The 15,195-nt window shown below is 46.6% G+C and overlaps 1 protein-coding gene across 4 annotated transcripts in view; it reads left to right on the top strand.

Annotated features, from left to right (window-relative positions):
- LOC100878281 (uncharacterized) overlaps positions 1–15,195 on the top strand; it is a 159,411-nt gene that overhangs the window by 62,321 nt on the left and 81,895 nt on the right. Inside the window, exon 1 of one of the 4 annotated variants that reach the window (XM_012290347.2) lies at positions 11,422–12,484. The exons of the other annotated variants lie outside the window; for them this stretch is intronic. Within the exon in view, the coding sequence (XP_012145737.1) occupies positions 12,176–12,484 (309 nt within the window). The 5' untranslated portion in view covers positions 11,422–12,175. Of the gene's footprint in view, positions 1–11,421; positions 12,485–15,195 lie in introns of those variants that run through there. 4 annotated transcript variants of the gene reach the window in all.

The raw sequence follows: 15,195 nt of genomic DNA, 5'->3' as shown, positions 1-15,195 counted from the left end.
CGATTTCTCGTCGATCGGACATATGCATTGGGGAAGGTCTAACCGGTCTTGCGATTCCCGTGCATGCGCTCGATGCGCGTGTGTGTACCGTGAGTCGAGTTGTTTCACAAAGCGGAGCTTTCACCGATGGAAAGCTAGCCGACGGCCAAGGTGGCCGAGCACCTTCACGCGGTATGTAACTACAGTGGGTCAGAAAAATTTCTGCAGCCTTTAAATGGGCTTTTAGTTTGTATAAGGTCGTTGAAAGTGGGCCGATCGTAATTGAGAAAATCGGCAGATTTATGTTTGCCTTGGACGACCGTTCCAGGTGAATCGTGCTCGCTCGAATATTTTTACACTCCGTGCAATTTATGCACATAAACGCGAATGGGACTTACAACAACGTACAAAGTAGGTGTTAACAAGTTCTTGAATGAAAATGAAAATATAACTTCTTAAGTGAATTACAAATGATAATTAACATTTGTAATGCGTATCAGGAAACTCTCGTATGTTTTAGAACTGTAAAATTAGTTAACATAACATACATATGTATTGCAACATACGAAGTAAGAATGTTTCACTTAATTGCTCATAACCCGTGAAGACCAGTTCACTCGACATTCGAGCGAAAGGCACGCTGCATTTAATAATACGATCGTCGAAAGACTTTTGTCTCGGCGATATCTCGGGTTTCTTATTTTTAAATTACGCAATTTATTAACGTGCTTTTGTTGAAACGTATATTGTCCGTTGTCGCGATAAGGAATAATTACACGCGATATTTTATGTTCTCCCGTTTTGTTCTTCGATGAATAGTTCGTTGACACCCTATATAGGACGTCGGAATTCGTTAGCGGAGTTTACCGTCCATTCGATCGTCAATTTATTATGTTTGTTTGATCGGTCCTCAGCCATGTCGTTAATATTATAATTTGAAAAGCGACGGAGAAATACCGGTAACGAGGATCTTGCAGAACGAGTCACATACCGAATTCTCCACGCGCGACCTCGGTAAGGTCGCCTAGCCGACCTTCGCACGAAAGTGTCACCTAAAACGTTATACCTGCACGCTCACCTGCCTGGCTCGCCGCGTAACAGGTATACGGAGAAACGCGCTATAAAGTACAGCGCGAAATCCGCTCAACCGCGTTCCAGGAAACCTCGTAACCAGATTCGCAATTTTATCCTGGACACGCGTATTTGGTAAACATTTTAGAGCCTGTTCTTGCCTGACCTCAATTGCTTAGTTACCTTTTCACGTTTTTAACGAGCTCCCTAGTAAACTACAGTTTCTAGTCTATCCACGAGAGTTAATTAAACGTTAACACATTATTAACCCGTCCGAATTATTACCGCTAGCAGGATGCAAAAACTCGTAAAGATAAAACCTAACGGGATGGATTAAGTTATAATAATAGGAAATCGTCAAATAGACTGCTTGATATACTGTTTATCTGTACTTTGCGGACCTCGGTACATCATAAACGGATAATCGTTAGCGGGGATTTCATTGTTGGTGAAATTTTCTACCGACTGCTACGAGAAGAACCGTTATTAACAACCGGGACCCAAGAATTATTGTGCTATACGATAATCGCCGTTCAATCGCAAAAAGTAAATTGTACGTACCTTAATTAGGATAAACCTCTCTGCAGGAAACATGTCATCAGAAATAATCTTCTTAAGTACAAGGTCTGTCGAGTGTACAAGAACTTAAGGGATTTCAAAGAAAAACATAGATTGTCACTGGGAGATCCCTTTACGGTGATGTATATTTTAATTTATGGTTGCTATTGTGGAATCGAGACCCTAGGAGTCGTAGGATAGCTGACTATAAACTTGAGGACCTCCGGTTCGGTTCCTTGTATTCAATCCCACTTCTCCGAAGATTTCTTTCTTCGTTTCGAATATGGCTTTTTAATATTTTCCGAGGTTAATAAATTGAAAGAGGCTATCATTTATTCTGCAACTCTTCTGTCTGACCTCTCCTGGCGTGCACTACTGATTCTCGGGTTTGTAAGTTTGCAAGAATAGAAAAGCTATTAAACAATAAGTTTAACTTGACCTAAAGCTTGTTATTGATTTAATACGCAATTTTTCTTAAAGAAACTTATTGAATGTTGTAATTGTGAAGCAAAGAACTGAAGCTGAACAGTGCTGTACGTGTATGAACGATAAGTATGAACATATTAATTTGGCAACAAAGAAACTGTCATAATAGATGATAGCAGGGAAACATCATGTAACTGAGTGGATACGTATAAGCAGAACTTTGGTCAAATTTTTCAGTATCGACGAGATTAGAGAAATTGTTATTAGAGAAATTTGCATGGTTAAGTTTGCGTTAGGGAGTTTTCTGGCATCGGCTTTCGTATCATAAGCTCCGAATGTCCTAACACTCTCGGTACATACGGAGACGTGGCTCGAACACGAGGTAACAACGTACCGCTTATTCACGCGCCGTTACAACCGTGTGGCGCAAGCCGCGCGTTTGCATGCCTGTAACTGGTATTCTCGCTCGTAATGCAGATTGAATTCCTGCCGGGCCGCTCGGATAAGGGTAACGACGACCCAGCGTCGCGACTACAAGCTGTAATATCGAAGCTGGCCTCGCGTTGCCTCTAGATCACCAACTCCTTGACGTCACTCGTAACTCCTTTAGGGGAAACCGACTTCCGCGATACGGGCTCTTTTCGCGATAGAAATAACAACTAGCGTCGGGACACGATCGTTTCTTTGTTCGAACTCGAGAAAATGAAAGGCTTCGGCGCTCCATCGTTCTTTGTTTCGTCGCGAAAAATAATTAGCGACAGAAGCCTTTATCTTATTCGCGAAGTAACGCCGGAATTGTTAACGACTGAACCGCGGATGTTTATGCATTTCTGGTACATCCGAGATAAACGGAATTCTCTAATCTGTATACACATTTCTGGAATCTCGCATTGCACACTTCGATATGTCATAAATACATCCACAGTCTATTAATGTCTTTTGTCGACTAGATTTACTTGTCAGCTTGTTAATTTCTTGTTCCCTCCGACTTCCACCTACATTTTCGTTAAAGAGGGTATAATGTCAACGACACCAGAGGACCCGAGCAAACATTCTACGCGAGTCTAGCTCAGTTTTATAGCCAGATTTCTAAACGTTCGCCTCCCGGTGACTCGCGTGGGATTTCACTTTCGCGCCCAAACAAGAAACAGACATGATCGAAAGGTTGGCGAAAACAATTGAGGGGGCGGTGAATCGTATTCCGACGAAGAAGCGTCTCCTAATTCGGATCGAAGATCGGGGGACATCTTTCGAGGTGCATCGGTGCAACGTCCTGAAGAGAAGATTCCTCCTCTTGCCGGTACCTTACACCAGGTTCCTTTGGACTGACTCACGTACCGGTCGTTCGAGACCTCTCCTCTTCCCTGCACGTTCCCACTTCGTTCCACGAACGCGACGAGAACTTGCTTTTCGGAAGCAAAAACGAACGTGGGCGAACTTCTCGAAGGACATTCTCACAGATTCCGTTTCATCGCGACGCGACAACGTCTCTCCATCCCTTTCCTCTCCTCGTTTCTTTTCATCCTCCGATCGATCGTTTACGCGTATCGAGACTTTCACTCGGTGCGTATGAAATTTTTAGTCAAATAGATAACGCGAATGTGACATAAGTTTAGATGGTCTAATTTAGAGGTAATTTCGATTGCTCTCAAGTTGATAGGTTGTCTTTGAAGTATCAATTTCGTATAAGTAGACTTTCACTACATTGCCACCCTAACACCACTTTCGCACGGTAATGACGTTTCCTTGTTATCAAAGTACACATTAGCAGCTTTTCAATCAATCAATGGTATTTTTCACCGAAGTTGTATATATAAATTTTTAAAGAAAGGGTCCATGCACCAAAAATATGAAATTTTAAGAAAGAAGATGCTATACGGTAAGAGACCATCGACTGTCACAGTAGAAACGGACATAGGTGGTCAGACAACCAGCCATACCACCGATGATCGATAACGAGAAAATCACCGCGCAGTGTATGACCGGCCGTTTTATCACCATACATTATATGGCCGGTTGTAACCGACTCCACGAATCGAAGATAATCATATTTCGTATTTTTCCAGCGTCGTCTCGTAAATTTTGGTTAGACTTTTATAAAGCGATTGAGGCGCAGTGTTCGGTACGTTATTTATGTAATTGTGGGAAAGATTTAACACGCCTGCCGTAATAAATACAATCGCCACAGCAGTCGTACATAGACACTCGGGATGATAATATCTTAATTTATGTTTTGCAACCCGCCCCATTATCTCATTGACGGCTGACTCTTCCGTCGGAGCACCGGGCTATCCTTTTGCCCGGGACTCCACGACCTCACGCAACGTTTCCGCGTGCCTTGATGCGCACTCTCGAAGTCTCAGGAATCCTTTCTTGGGATCGTCTAACGTGTTTCCGTCGTTCAAATGGACGGGGTCTACGTGCGAACAAGTTGCTTCTGTTACGCAATGCGGCACAATTAACCCCTTGCCTCGTTATACGTCACGGTCCACATCCAAGAACATTATCTCGACGATCGAATGAAATACAAGTATATAGCGCTATTTTATGAATGTCATTCCGTCGGAAAAGTCAGTCTTGAAAAAATGTTAAAGTTGCCCACTTAACGGCATAGTACTTGAGCCACATCGGGGCGACTTCAGTGTGCTCTGGTAATTTACAAATAACAGTGCAGTATCGGTGCTTATGTAGATAATTAACAACTTGCTGCAGTGATCATATTGTACCTTGATTTGAATTTACAATAAAAAAATACGTGGCTGAAATTACTGTACTGAACCGAAGAGTAACCTTTCGAATTCAAAGGACTAATCTGTATAGTCTATCAGTTGTTACTGTGGTCATCAGCGTGTTAATATGAACATTTATACGATCTGATGCCATCGAATCGTTTTGTTATTAGACAACCATTATCCACTTTCCGCAAAGTGAAAAAGATCTTGACCTCTGGCAACGTTTCCGCGTGTGGGTCCTCTTTTCCACGCGCTTCCTCTGGAACCCGCTCCTCCTCGTCCTCGACAATGCTTCACCGAGTTCGAACGGTCTTTTTTTCGTCCAAGGACCAGCGAGGTCGCGCCACTTAACGGTCCACGGCATATTGCATCGGCCGTTTCGCGTGCATACGCGGAGATTCGAATGGGCATTAAAGACGGGCATCCGCGCAAGGCATCCGCATGCCACCGTTCGGCGCGGTGCGGCGCAGCGCAGCGGTGCAGCGCAGCGGTGCAGCACAACGAGAGAGAACGAAACTCGAAGAGAGTGCGTGCGACAATGGAGCATAGCGCGGAGGATAACGAGCGCGAGTTATGCCCCGTCATAATTTGCAATTTAGATTTCATTATCGCCCGGTGGACGCTACTGTTACCATTACGGTTGCCTCCGAGCAGAGACGACAGAGTCGCGTGCAATTTCTCCTTTCGTGCAAGGTGCGTTTTGACCAGGAAATTGTATCGAGAAGAAGATTGGTCGATTTTGTCCCGTGGACAGGTTACGCTGACGCGTGAAAGCGCGTGACGTAACGCTGGATATTTCGAATCATGGCCGCGTAACTTGACAATACTCACTGGAAAGTTGCGGTTCCTTTGTGTAATCGAACGTAAAAGGGTAATACGTGACTGAAAGTTTTACGAGTTACAACGTGTAATTGATCGAAGAAAAAAACAACGGCTACTTTGCTTGCTCCAACGATGCACTAATAGCAGGCAAGTTGTTCAAACGTCGAATCCGAGTCGATTGACCGAGAGTTAAAAGCTAATACCGTTTTAGACGTTCAGGAACTAGAGACGTAACGCTACTTGGCGAATTTTCAAAAGCTTCGACGTAACGTCGAAACTGAAACGACCGTCATTAAGGAACCCATAGGTAGCTCGTGACTGACACGATCCGCCTATTCCGTAAAAGTGTGCTAACGACGTGCAAACCGCCCTCGGACGTGCGTTTCCGCATTGCGTGCGAGCCTTTAAAGCGCGGAAAAACGCGCCTCGAAACACAACCGCTCGTTCGGCGTAATGATCCTGGCTAACGGGACTGCAAATTGGTGTAGCAAAGGGTTCGTAAAGTCCTTTATGGAAATGTCCATTGCAATATTGTTGGCACAAGCGAAATACCGGCGCATCTGGCGTAGAATGAGCGATGAGTTGTCGGTGCATTTTACCGAGCTCGTAGTATATTGTGTCTTATCCAATGATGTCCGATGACGGACACTTTGAACGTAATTCTCGAGCGCGTTTCAGTGTCCTGTAGCTTGTTATCGTTTGACGACTCCGCTTCAAGAACAAGGGAGATCAAGATTTATTGTATAGAGAGATTCGGAACGAGTGTAACAAATTTTGACAGATCGTTAACGCGTTCACGATCGTGTTCTCCGATAGAAACGTGCGCGAATAGATCGATTGGTTCGTAATACATCGAGTTAATTTTCGACGGTGAAACGCTTAAGGGTTGGAATAAATTTGCTGTTTAGTAGAATGTTCGAAACATTCGAGAAGACGATAATCGATTATTCTTGCAAGATCGCGATAGAAGCGCTCGCATCCCTAATGCAATTTTCCGTCGTAATCGTTGGCCGGTTCTTCCGTATGTAGCGAGTACGATGTTAAATAGAAGGGGCAGTGGTGGTTCGTCGAATTGGAAGATTAAGCTTCACCGATGCCGGCGAATTCCACGCCCATTGTCCAGCCATTTATTAATACCTCTCCATCATTGACCTCTCCATTAACCCGTTTACGCAAGCATGGCCGCGCACGATGGGCACGGAGCGGCAGCAGCGTAGATCGCGAGTTATTAGACCGCTCGAGCGGATCGTTATCGTTGCCCCGATCGATGGAATGGTGTATTTCCTGGCCGGGGCTACGGCCTGTGCATTCGCGACTTTCACGAAGAAACGATCTCGTTCGCGGCCTTAACTCTCGATCGCATAGCTTGTTAAACGGTGGACGACTCGAAGGCGAACGCGAAGACCGCTCGGCACACGCTCGGAGAAACGCTGTAAATCACCTTTCTGTCTAACGACTATTTCGAGTATCTACTACGTTTCTTGTGTCACCGATCATTTTTCCGTTTTTTGTTTTTCACGCGGCACGCCTTACCTCCGCCTCATCTAATCTAACCGGTTTCTATTCTCTCCTCGATTCTTTCGCTATTTACTCCCGGTTCTTCGTTACTCTGCATGTTTTCCTTTCTCTCTTTCTTTTGCAACTTTTCGTTGCTTTTGATCAATGATATCTGTGTTCTTAATAGATCTCTAATCTAATTAAACCGGTTCTGGTTCTATCAAATTGTTCAAATATTCAAGGATGCATTAAAGGTGTCAGACAAATTTTGTTCTTTTGGTGGCACAGATTTTTCTATATTTTCAATGTGTTCTTTTCCCACTCTTGATCTTTCACATTACTGGATACTTCAAACTAACGACCGTTTTTGTCGAAGTTAGGCGACGTCTTTGACGCCCGCTTTTCGTCACTTGGATCGAGAGGCCCTATCATAAACCGTCCGTTTGGGCCGGTCGACCCTCGCTAACGGTCCTTCTCGACCCTACAATAGTAACGAAAAGGCGTAAATATACGCCCTCGAGTGCTCATCAATACGTCTAAATTTTTCTCACTATAACGCATGTCTTACTAAAGTGATGCAACATAGAATTTATCTCTCTCTGCAAACAGCTGAATACCGTCAAGTATTTCAACATTTCGCATTCGCATCTCGATGAGAATAACGACGTGTAAACATCACAGTATACATATTTCGCTGCGAAAGTGCGCCTTAAATCAGAGCTAATTAAAGAGTAACTACCCAAATTTTTATCGTTTTAAAGTACAGTGGCATAAATTCAGTTGAAACTCGTTTCGAAGGATGACGGAAGGATAGGATTCGACGCGGGAAATCCTTGAAATCGACGTCCTTGTCGCATTATCGGTGGCAGCAGGCACAAAGCGTGGGTACGGGATACGATAACGACGCGGCGGGTCGCGCTTCAGTGTCAGGGGAAATCGCGGTTCGGCCACTTCCTGCGGCACGCTTACTTCCGTCTCGTGGCAGCCTCTCGCGCGGATGATAATCTCTCTCTGTAGGCAGGTCGTACTGAAACGGCGGGCCGTGGTCGTTAATTTCTTGCCGGAGTGAAACCGGCACGGAGTGCGCAGCTCCGGAGATCAAAGGATAATATTTCTCACACTGTCCGACAGTATAATCGGCACGCAACGTTTTCCCTTCTCGCGCACGTACACTTACTAAGAGAGCGTTGGATTTTATGCCGATGAACGGCGCGGAGGAAAATCCTCGAAGGCTGATCAAAACGTTAAATAGAAAGGATTAAAGTAACAGGTTGATAGAAAGCGTAAAGTTTGCGTAAAGCGTTTGTTGAACTGGTGCGATCAATGGCGGGTACGATAAGTTCTCCTTGAGGAGTTTAGTCAATTTTTTCATTCAATTTCGCATCGCGACTTTCCGCGTTCCGCGATCATCTCGGTCAAAAATGTCGAGAAAAAAAGGAACGACCGCTAAAACAGCTCGTTGCGATTCCTCGCGATAACTCGAATTTATTGCTCGGGCATTCCGTAGGTCCGCGGTTTTGGCATTCCAGTTTCCGACTCGGAGCGCGAAGATTCCCAACGAGCGATCGTTGTTCGCGTGACAATAGCATTGCGATAAGAATCCGCGTTACGTAAACGCGGATTGTCTACTTGCGAGTAATCGAAAAAGAATGCGGCCAGCACGCCAGTCGACCCGATTCGGTCCGACATTTATAGCGTCCCGACGTTATCCGCGACTCGATGCGTGTTCGATTAGCGCGTGTCGCGTTCTGCTCCAGATTCGCGTCGCGTCGAGGAAAGCGTTAAAAACGTACGTAGAAGAGGAACTGGTGGTTACTCGTCCGCAATCGTGGCCATAAATCGGGGACTACGAAAGCGAGAAAAAGAAGGCGCGAAAAATACAACCGCGACCGTCGACTGACGCGATTTCGCGATAGCCGGAATTTATTTAGCCTTTGCACCTGTCGTGCTCTTGAAATTTAAGCCTCCTGCGGCGAGGACGAACCGAGAAGATTCCACGCGCCAGGAAAGATGGAATTCGGACAAAATTTTCGTTCTCGTTTTCTTCCCTTCGCTTTTCGTTCGGCCGCGTCGTAAATATGACATTTTGCGAGATCCGAGTGCGTGGAAACGCGAAAGCGTAGTAAACGCGTGGCGATCTAACGCACGATGGTATCGCATGCGATTTAATGCTAACGAGTGAACGCCTGATGAAAGGGTGAGCAAAGATATTCGTTGATTCTCTAATTATTTCGTATCTAGACGGTAGCGTGCATGAAAGATAAGGCACATTTCTAGTTACAGGGCTGTTGTATCGCTCGGTTGAATCGCGGAGCGCAGGACACGTAGACTTCCGCGAGACGAGACGATGAAGATGAAAGATGAAAGAGGAAGCGTAGCGAGTAACAGCGCGTGTTCTCGTTGTTTGCATCGTGGATCATGAGCTCGTTACAGGGCGAATCGCAATCGCTCCGATCCGCCTCGCGTAATTCAGATTCTCACGGATGCAACCGGCAGAGGAAATAAAGAGGGACACGGCGCTACGGAGAATGGTCCTAGTATCGGCTGATTGCGGTAATTAGGCGTCCGCGTAATAATTGCCGAGTGGACTGCCGGAACGATTAATCATGCTCCTCGTAATGCCGTATATAGGCGCGGGAATAAGCCAACTTTTGACGGCTTCCCACCCTAATGATATCGTTCGCGGAATAAACAGCGTTTCGTTACACTATTTCTACCCTGATGGTACCTCGTCGTCCTTCGGAACGATGAAAGCCGCGGTTGCACGATCGTTAAACCTAGGTTTAGTCGATGCCTCGCGAATAAATTTTATTACGAGCTTCGATTATTAACTCTTATTTTATAATACCGAGTCGCACCCGTGACGTTGGTTGCGCAACTCGAGGCATTATTCAATTTTAAACTCTTTTATAATCGCGACTTACGCGGTCAAGGGTCGTAAAGTAGGAAATGTGCGCAATATTTTAAGTTTCTTTATTCGCCTTAATATCGCGCCGGCAAATAATTAGCTCCGACGGACACGACTGCTGGGAAAATCACGAGGGTACGGGTTAATAGATATAGAAATTACTCTCGGTGTTAATTAGATCCTACGATTAAGTTTTTAATCGGGCAGTGCCCCTTCTTTCCGAGTCTAGATGCTCCTTTATCGAGTTCTCGTTTTCACCTTTCGCATTTTGAAAGGGAGCTTCGTGGAACTGGACGTTCCAGGACAACCCGGCACCTTCTCTCGATGTTCCGCACGACTACTCCCCATTTATCGTGTCCGACATGCGAGAATATCACCGAGAAGCAACCAAGAACCAGTCATCGTGCCATTAATTAGCCGGTTGACGCCTAGAAACAGGAATTCATTCCGGGGTCAGGCATTATCAATTGCTTTTATCGTGGTCGAGACCGTTACGGCGGGACACGTTCCGCCAGTTGCAAATAGAGTACGATGCACCCTGCAGAGCATCCAGACGCGCTCTACTCGTTATCCAATCTTTTCCAATCTCCGACAATTATCACTTTTCTTATACTATTGTACCATCCACCGATGCTGCATTCGCGTAATGCTTCTTTTTTTATCTGTGCCTATCTGCTGTCTTCGTTGTAATTAATACCTTATTCTGATTCTCTAACGAACACTCTCGCGATCGATATACCGGGTGTTTCATTTTTATCCCCCTAAGCGGTGTCAGCGTATTCTCATTAAAGATAAACACGGAGTCGCTAATCTTTCGGTACTCGGCTATAAATTCTTCCGTAAAAATCGTTCCCGACTACCTTAATGTAGTAGAACATTTATGATTTCATGACACTATGTAAATTTTATCGATACAAGTCTAGTATGCGAAGTTATAATCGATTAAGATACGCTTCTGCGAAATTCTCACAGCAATTACAAAATCGCGTATTCAGTTACCGATCTGTCACTTTGAAATACACGCGCGAAACGTTTTTCTACCTGCTCCGGTAACTTTTCGCGAGGGAGGAACAGGTTCACAGTAGTTATGTTAATGACTTCCGGTAGAAGCGAGTACAAACGGTGACCGAATTACGTTCCACGAAGGGGTTTAAAATGGCGCTAGTATTTGGAATAACGGAGAAAAAAGGAGTTTAAAAAACGTATCTTCGGAACACTTAACCCTTGCTAGGTCGTTCGGTTTCCCGGGAGAGGAACGAACGACGTGTAAGGCCCAAAGGGGAATAAGACCCGATCGCCATGGTAACCGGTGACTCGGTCTCGCTGCCGGCCGTCGTAGATCGTCAAACTCCGATTCGCTTCGTGCGGCTTCGTCCGTACTCGGGCATTCTCGCAGGAGCGAGGCCAACCGGTCGGCAAACGCAGTCTCCGCGCGACCAGTTCGATTCCGCACGTAGCCAGTGATCGGTGCTCGTGGCGTGTATCGTGTCGCGTTTACATTCTCCCGAGCGATTCTCGTGTCGTCGTTGTCACGTTTCGAAACACGCTCGCGTTCGCCGTCGTCGTCACCGCCGTTCCGCTCGAGGCTCGAGCGCGCGATTCGCGCGAGTAAAAGAAACGGTGCACGTAGAACTAACCGGTCGAAAACGCGGAGCGCGTTTGCGAGAGAGCGCTGCACGCCCGAAGGCAAATACTTGTGCCTGGTTTCGAGTCGATCCGGGCCTCTGACACGTCGCTTCCCGTAGGCCACTACTTTTCTCCGGTCGATCGGTGAAACGTGCCGAGAACCTACCTGAAAACGGTATCCTCGCGTACACGAGCGCGCCTCGAGTCGCGCTCCCTCGTATCTCCGTCGTTGTGAATGTGACCGATTTTTTCCTTCCTATCGCTATGATAACGCGTGCTATTTCGCCGCCGCGTTCGAGTGAATAACAGTTTGCTGCCCTTGAACGGCGCGCGGAGCGAGTGTGTACTCCCGGTGTGTATCGCGATCCGTTTCGGTGAACCACCTGTGCGGTAGCGAGTGACAGTGCGCTCGTTGCGGAAGAACCAGACAAAATCGGTACCGGTGGTGGTCGAAACGCGAGCGTATCGATGGCCGAGACGAAGTTCGGCAAAATGCCAGAGTCCTCGTGAGAAGAGGGCTATCGGTTCGATCGTACGCGGTGGTAAATCGGATTGAATGATGACCATGTTCGGGACCCTCGTACAGAGGCTCACCTCTCCGGTGACCTCGCCAACGAGTCCGCGACGTCGCTTCAAGTCCCCGTCCCGTTGGGAGGTGCAAAGCGACCCGGAGGACGATCCAACCGCGCCCGTCAGGAAGTCCAGAGCTAAACATCTGCTGGATAAACGCAAAAGCAAGAGCAGAGCGCGAGCTTTGAACGTGCATTCGGAGCAAGTGCAGATCTGCAACTCCGGATGGCACGACGCCGCCTTTCCGCCTCTGCGAGGCACCAAGAGTCTGGGCAGGCTCGACGGCATGAAAGAGGTGAGTCCGTTTCACGATTTCGCTTTCCTGCCATATCCGTTAAATCTTAAGTCGAGTTCCGGTCTTTTGGAACTCGAATATTTGCTACGTTACGTTGGACGTAGAAATAAATGTTCTCGGACCGATTTGACCGTGACAAGGCGTAGCGATTCTACGCTCGGTGACCATCGATTCGACGATATAGCAGATGGTAATTCCACGCTGGCGTTATAGCGGGGCAATTTCATGCATAGCAGTTCTACACGTGGCAATATAACGCACGGTAATTCCGCACGTGGGGATATAACGCGATGCAATTCCACGTTGTAATTCGCTTCTTGCAACTCGATCACGCGTCGTTCCGCGAATTCGGTATCGAAACGAAGTAGCGACGGAGATTTTTTCGGTACCATTGCCGATGCATGTGCACAGCTTGTCTCTCGAGGCTATTACGGTGTATCATAAGGTTCTAGTAGAGTAACCAACAGGAATTTGAGGCTAAAGCAATTTCACGACTTCAAGAATGATAGTAAACAGTCGACGATCGAACGAGTGGTGGGCGTGCTTTCTAAACCGTTCGCCTGTTATCATCGATTAAACGTCGGTTTCGATCGGAAACAGGTTTTCTCGTAGCGAAACCGCAAAATAACGGACAATTGAAATATTGGATCGTGATAGGAATTAATTAATCGGAATTCTGATGTCGATGAGAACGGCCCTTCCCGATAGATTTTAATTAATCGCGATTAAACGTCACGGTCGTACGTGCTTTAACCTGATTGCATAATTGCAACGCAACGTAATACCAGTTTTTAGATCGCGGTTCTTTACTCTGCTTTCTTTCGCGTAAACACACTCGCGTGGTTATGTAGCGCGGTACATACCCGCGAGAGCACGCTTAACACGCGAGTTAATGAGTATTTAGTTTGCTCGCGTCGAAATGTTGCGCCTCGGCCATTAACATCGTCGTGTAACCGGAACACGGATAGAGTAGGAGAAAAAAAAATCATCATCAAGCGGGATTCTTGTTCCTGGATAGCTTCGTGTTTACTTTGGAATAGGTCGAGCTATTCGTTTGCGCAAAAACCGATGTCTGTAATGTTTACGCGCGTGCTGATAGAGATACCGTATCGAACACGGTAAACTTCCTTTGGGAAAATGGCGATATAGAGGAAGAACGTTTTGGTACGGCGCGAAGTAATCTCTTCTAATTCATTCTCGCTTTCTCCGCGTTATACACCCCCGAAGACCGCAGGATTTCCATAGGAAAATGGCGACGTGCTCTTTCTCTGCGCTTACGATATTAATTTCCACCTGATTCGAACGTGTTCCTCGGGATATAAGGAAGTAGTTTCAGGACCGAAATTGCCTATCGTTTGCGCGCTTCTTTCCGGGTCTTACACGCGGATCGAGATGAGCAGGTCGAATTGCAGGGGCATCGTAAAATCGGCAGCTTTCACCGAGCGTGTAGCATTGTACACGGGCGAACGTGTTCGCAACAAGAGGAAATTGTACTCTTTCCGTTCGGGGCGAACAGCGGGACGCGAAATCGGTGGGTGCAACGCGAGAAAATTGTGTGCATGTACGTAGAGAGGAACGAAATTGCGTGGCCATTAAATGTCGTTGGTGGAGCGGCGAGATTTGTAATTCGACGAAATTGCGCGGTTTTAACGACGCGATATTTGAATCGAGCCATCGAGGTGCATCTTCGACGTTGCAGAAGCACGCGCGAATCAGCGTGTCAATTATATTGGTACGCGCGGTTTAAATCACCGTGAGAAGCGTGTCAATGATCCGTAATTAAATATCCTCTACGGTGTTCTCCAATTAAGGATCTTTAATTAAGATAGTTATTTCACGTCGACAGAGATTCTGTTTAGTTTGGTAGTAATTTCTATTTCTTCGATACAAATTGAAGCTTCGGTAGCCGAGGAGTAAAAAAGGAATGTTACCAAATGTTCGTAATTCGAGCGACCGTGATTCTTAACGACTCCTTCTGCTCGCTCAAGGGTGTTCCAGTGCTCATTCCGCTTCGCTACGTGCATCTTTTTTTTCTATTCATTCGCAAGGCGCCATTAATTTCGCGAGGTAGAAATAAAAAAGGAGGACGCGTTAACTCCCCGTTGTACGCAGCCCTTAACGACCGTTCGCTCCCTTTGGCCGAAGCCAATCGAAAGAGAGAGGTTCTCCGGAGCGTTGTCGAGCAGCTCTTGCTCGCAACTGGGCGCGAGATAGGGATCTGCCGGTGTGCATCTAGTTAAATCGCGGTACACACAACCGCCCGGATCTCGACTCTCTCCTTTCCTCTCTATCTCGGCGGGACACGAGGAAGTCCTACGGGCTCTCGATGCTGCCGCTCTCTCGATCAGATAACATCGACGATCGGAGGTGATGGAGCACGGTAGCCGAATATCCTGAACATGGTCCGCGAACGCTCGCCTTTTTTCCTCGCGAGGTCCTTGAACGCGTCAAGTCCTTTGACCATCTTACAAAACTTTACGGTCCATCCTCGTCGCTTTTATGGAACGAATACGGCTAACGTCCCTCATTTAACGCGTTGATTGCTGTGCCTCGCCGGTGACTGACCCTTCAAAATCTGATACTCGGTGATACGCGTCTTTTTCCTCAAATTCGGCCCTTACTTTCAACCAAATCAGATTCTTATCCTCCCATAAACGCATTGTCGTCGTAATAACTTAAACGCGTGTCAAATGCGAGACAGACAAAAATAT

Source organism: Megachile rotundata, chromosome 4 (assembly GCF_050947335.1).
Source record: "Megachile rotundata isolate GNS110a chromosome 4, iyMegRotu1, whole genome shotgun sequence".
NCBI lineage: Eukaryota > Metazoa > Arthropoda > Insecta > Hymenoptera > Megachilidae > Megachile > Megachile rotundata.
This window is presented reverse-complemented; position numbering and strand designations above follow the sequence as displayed.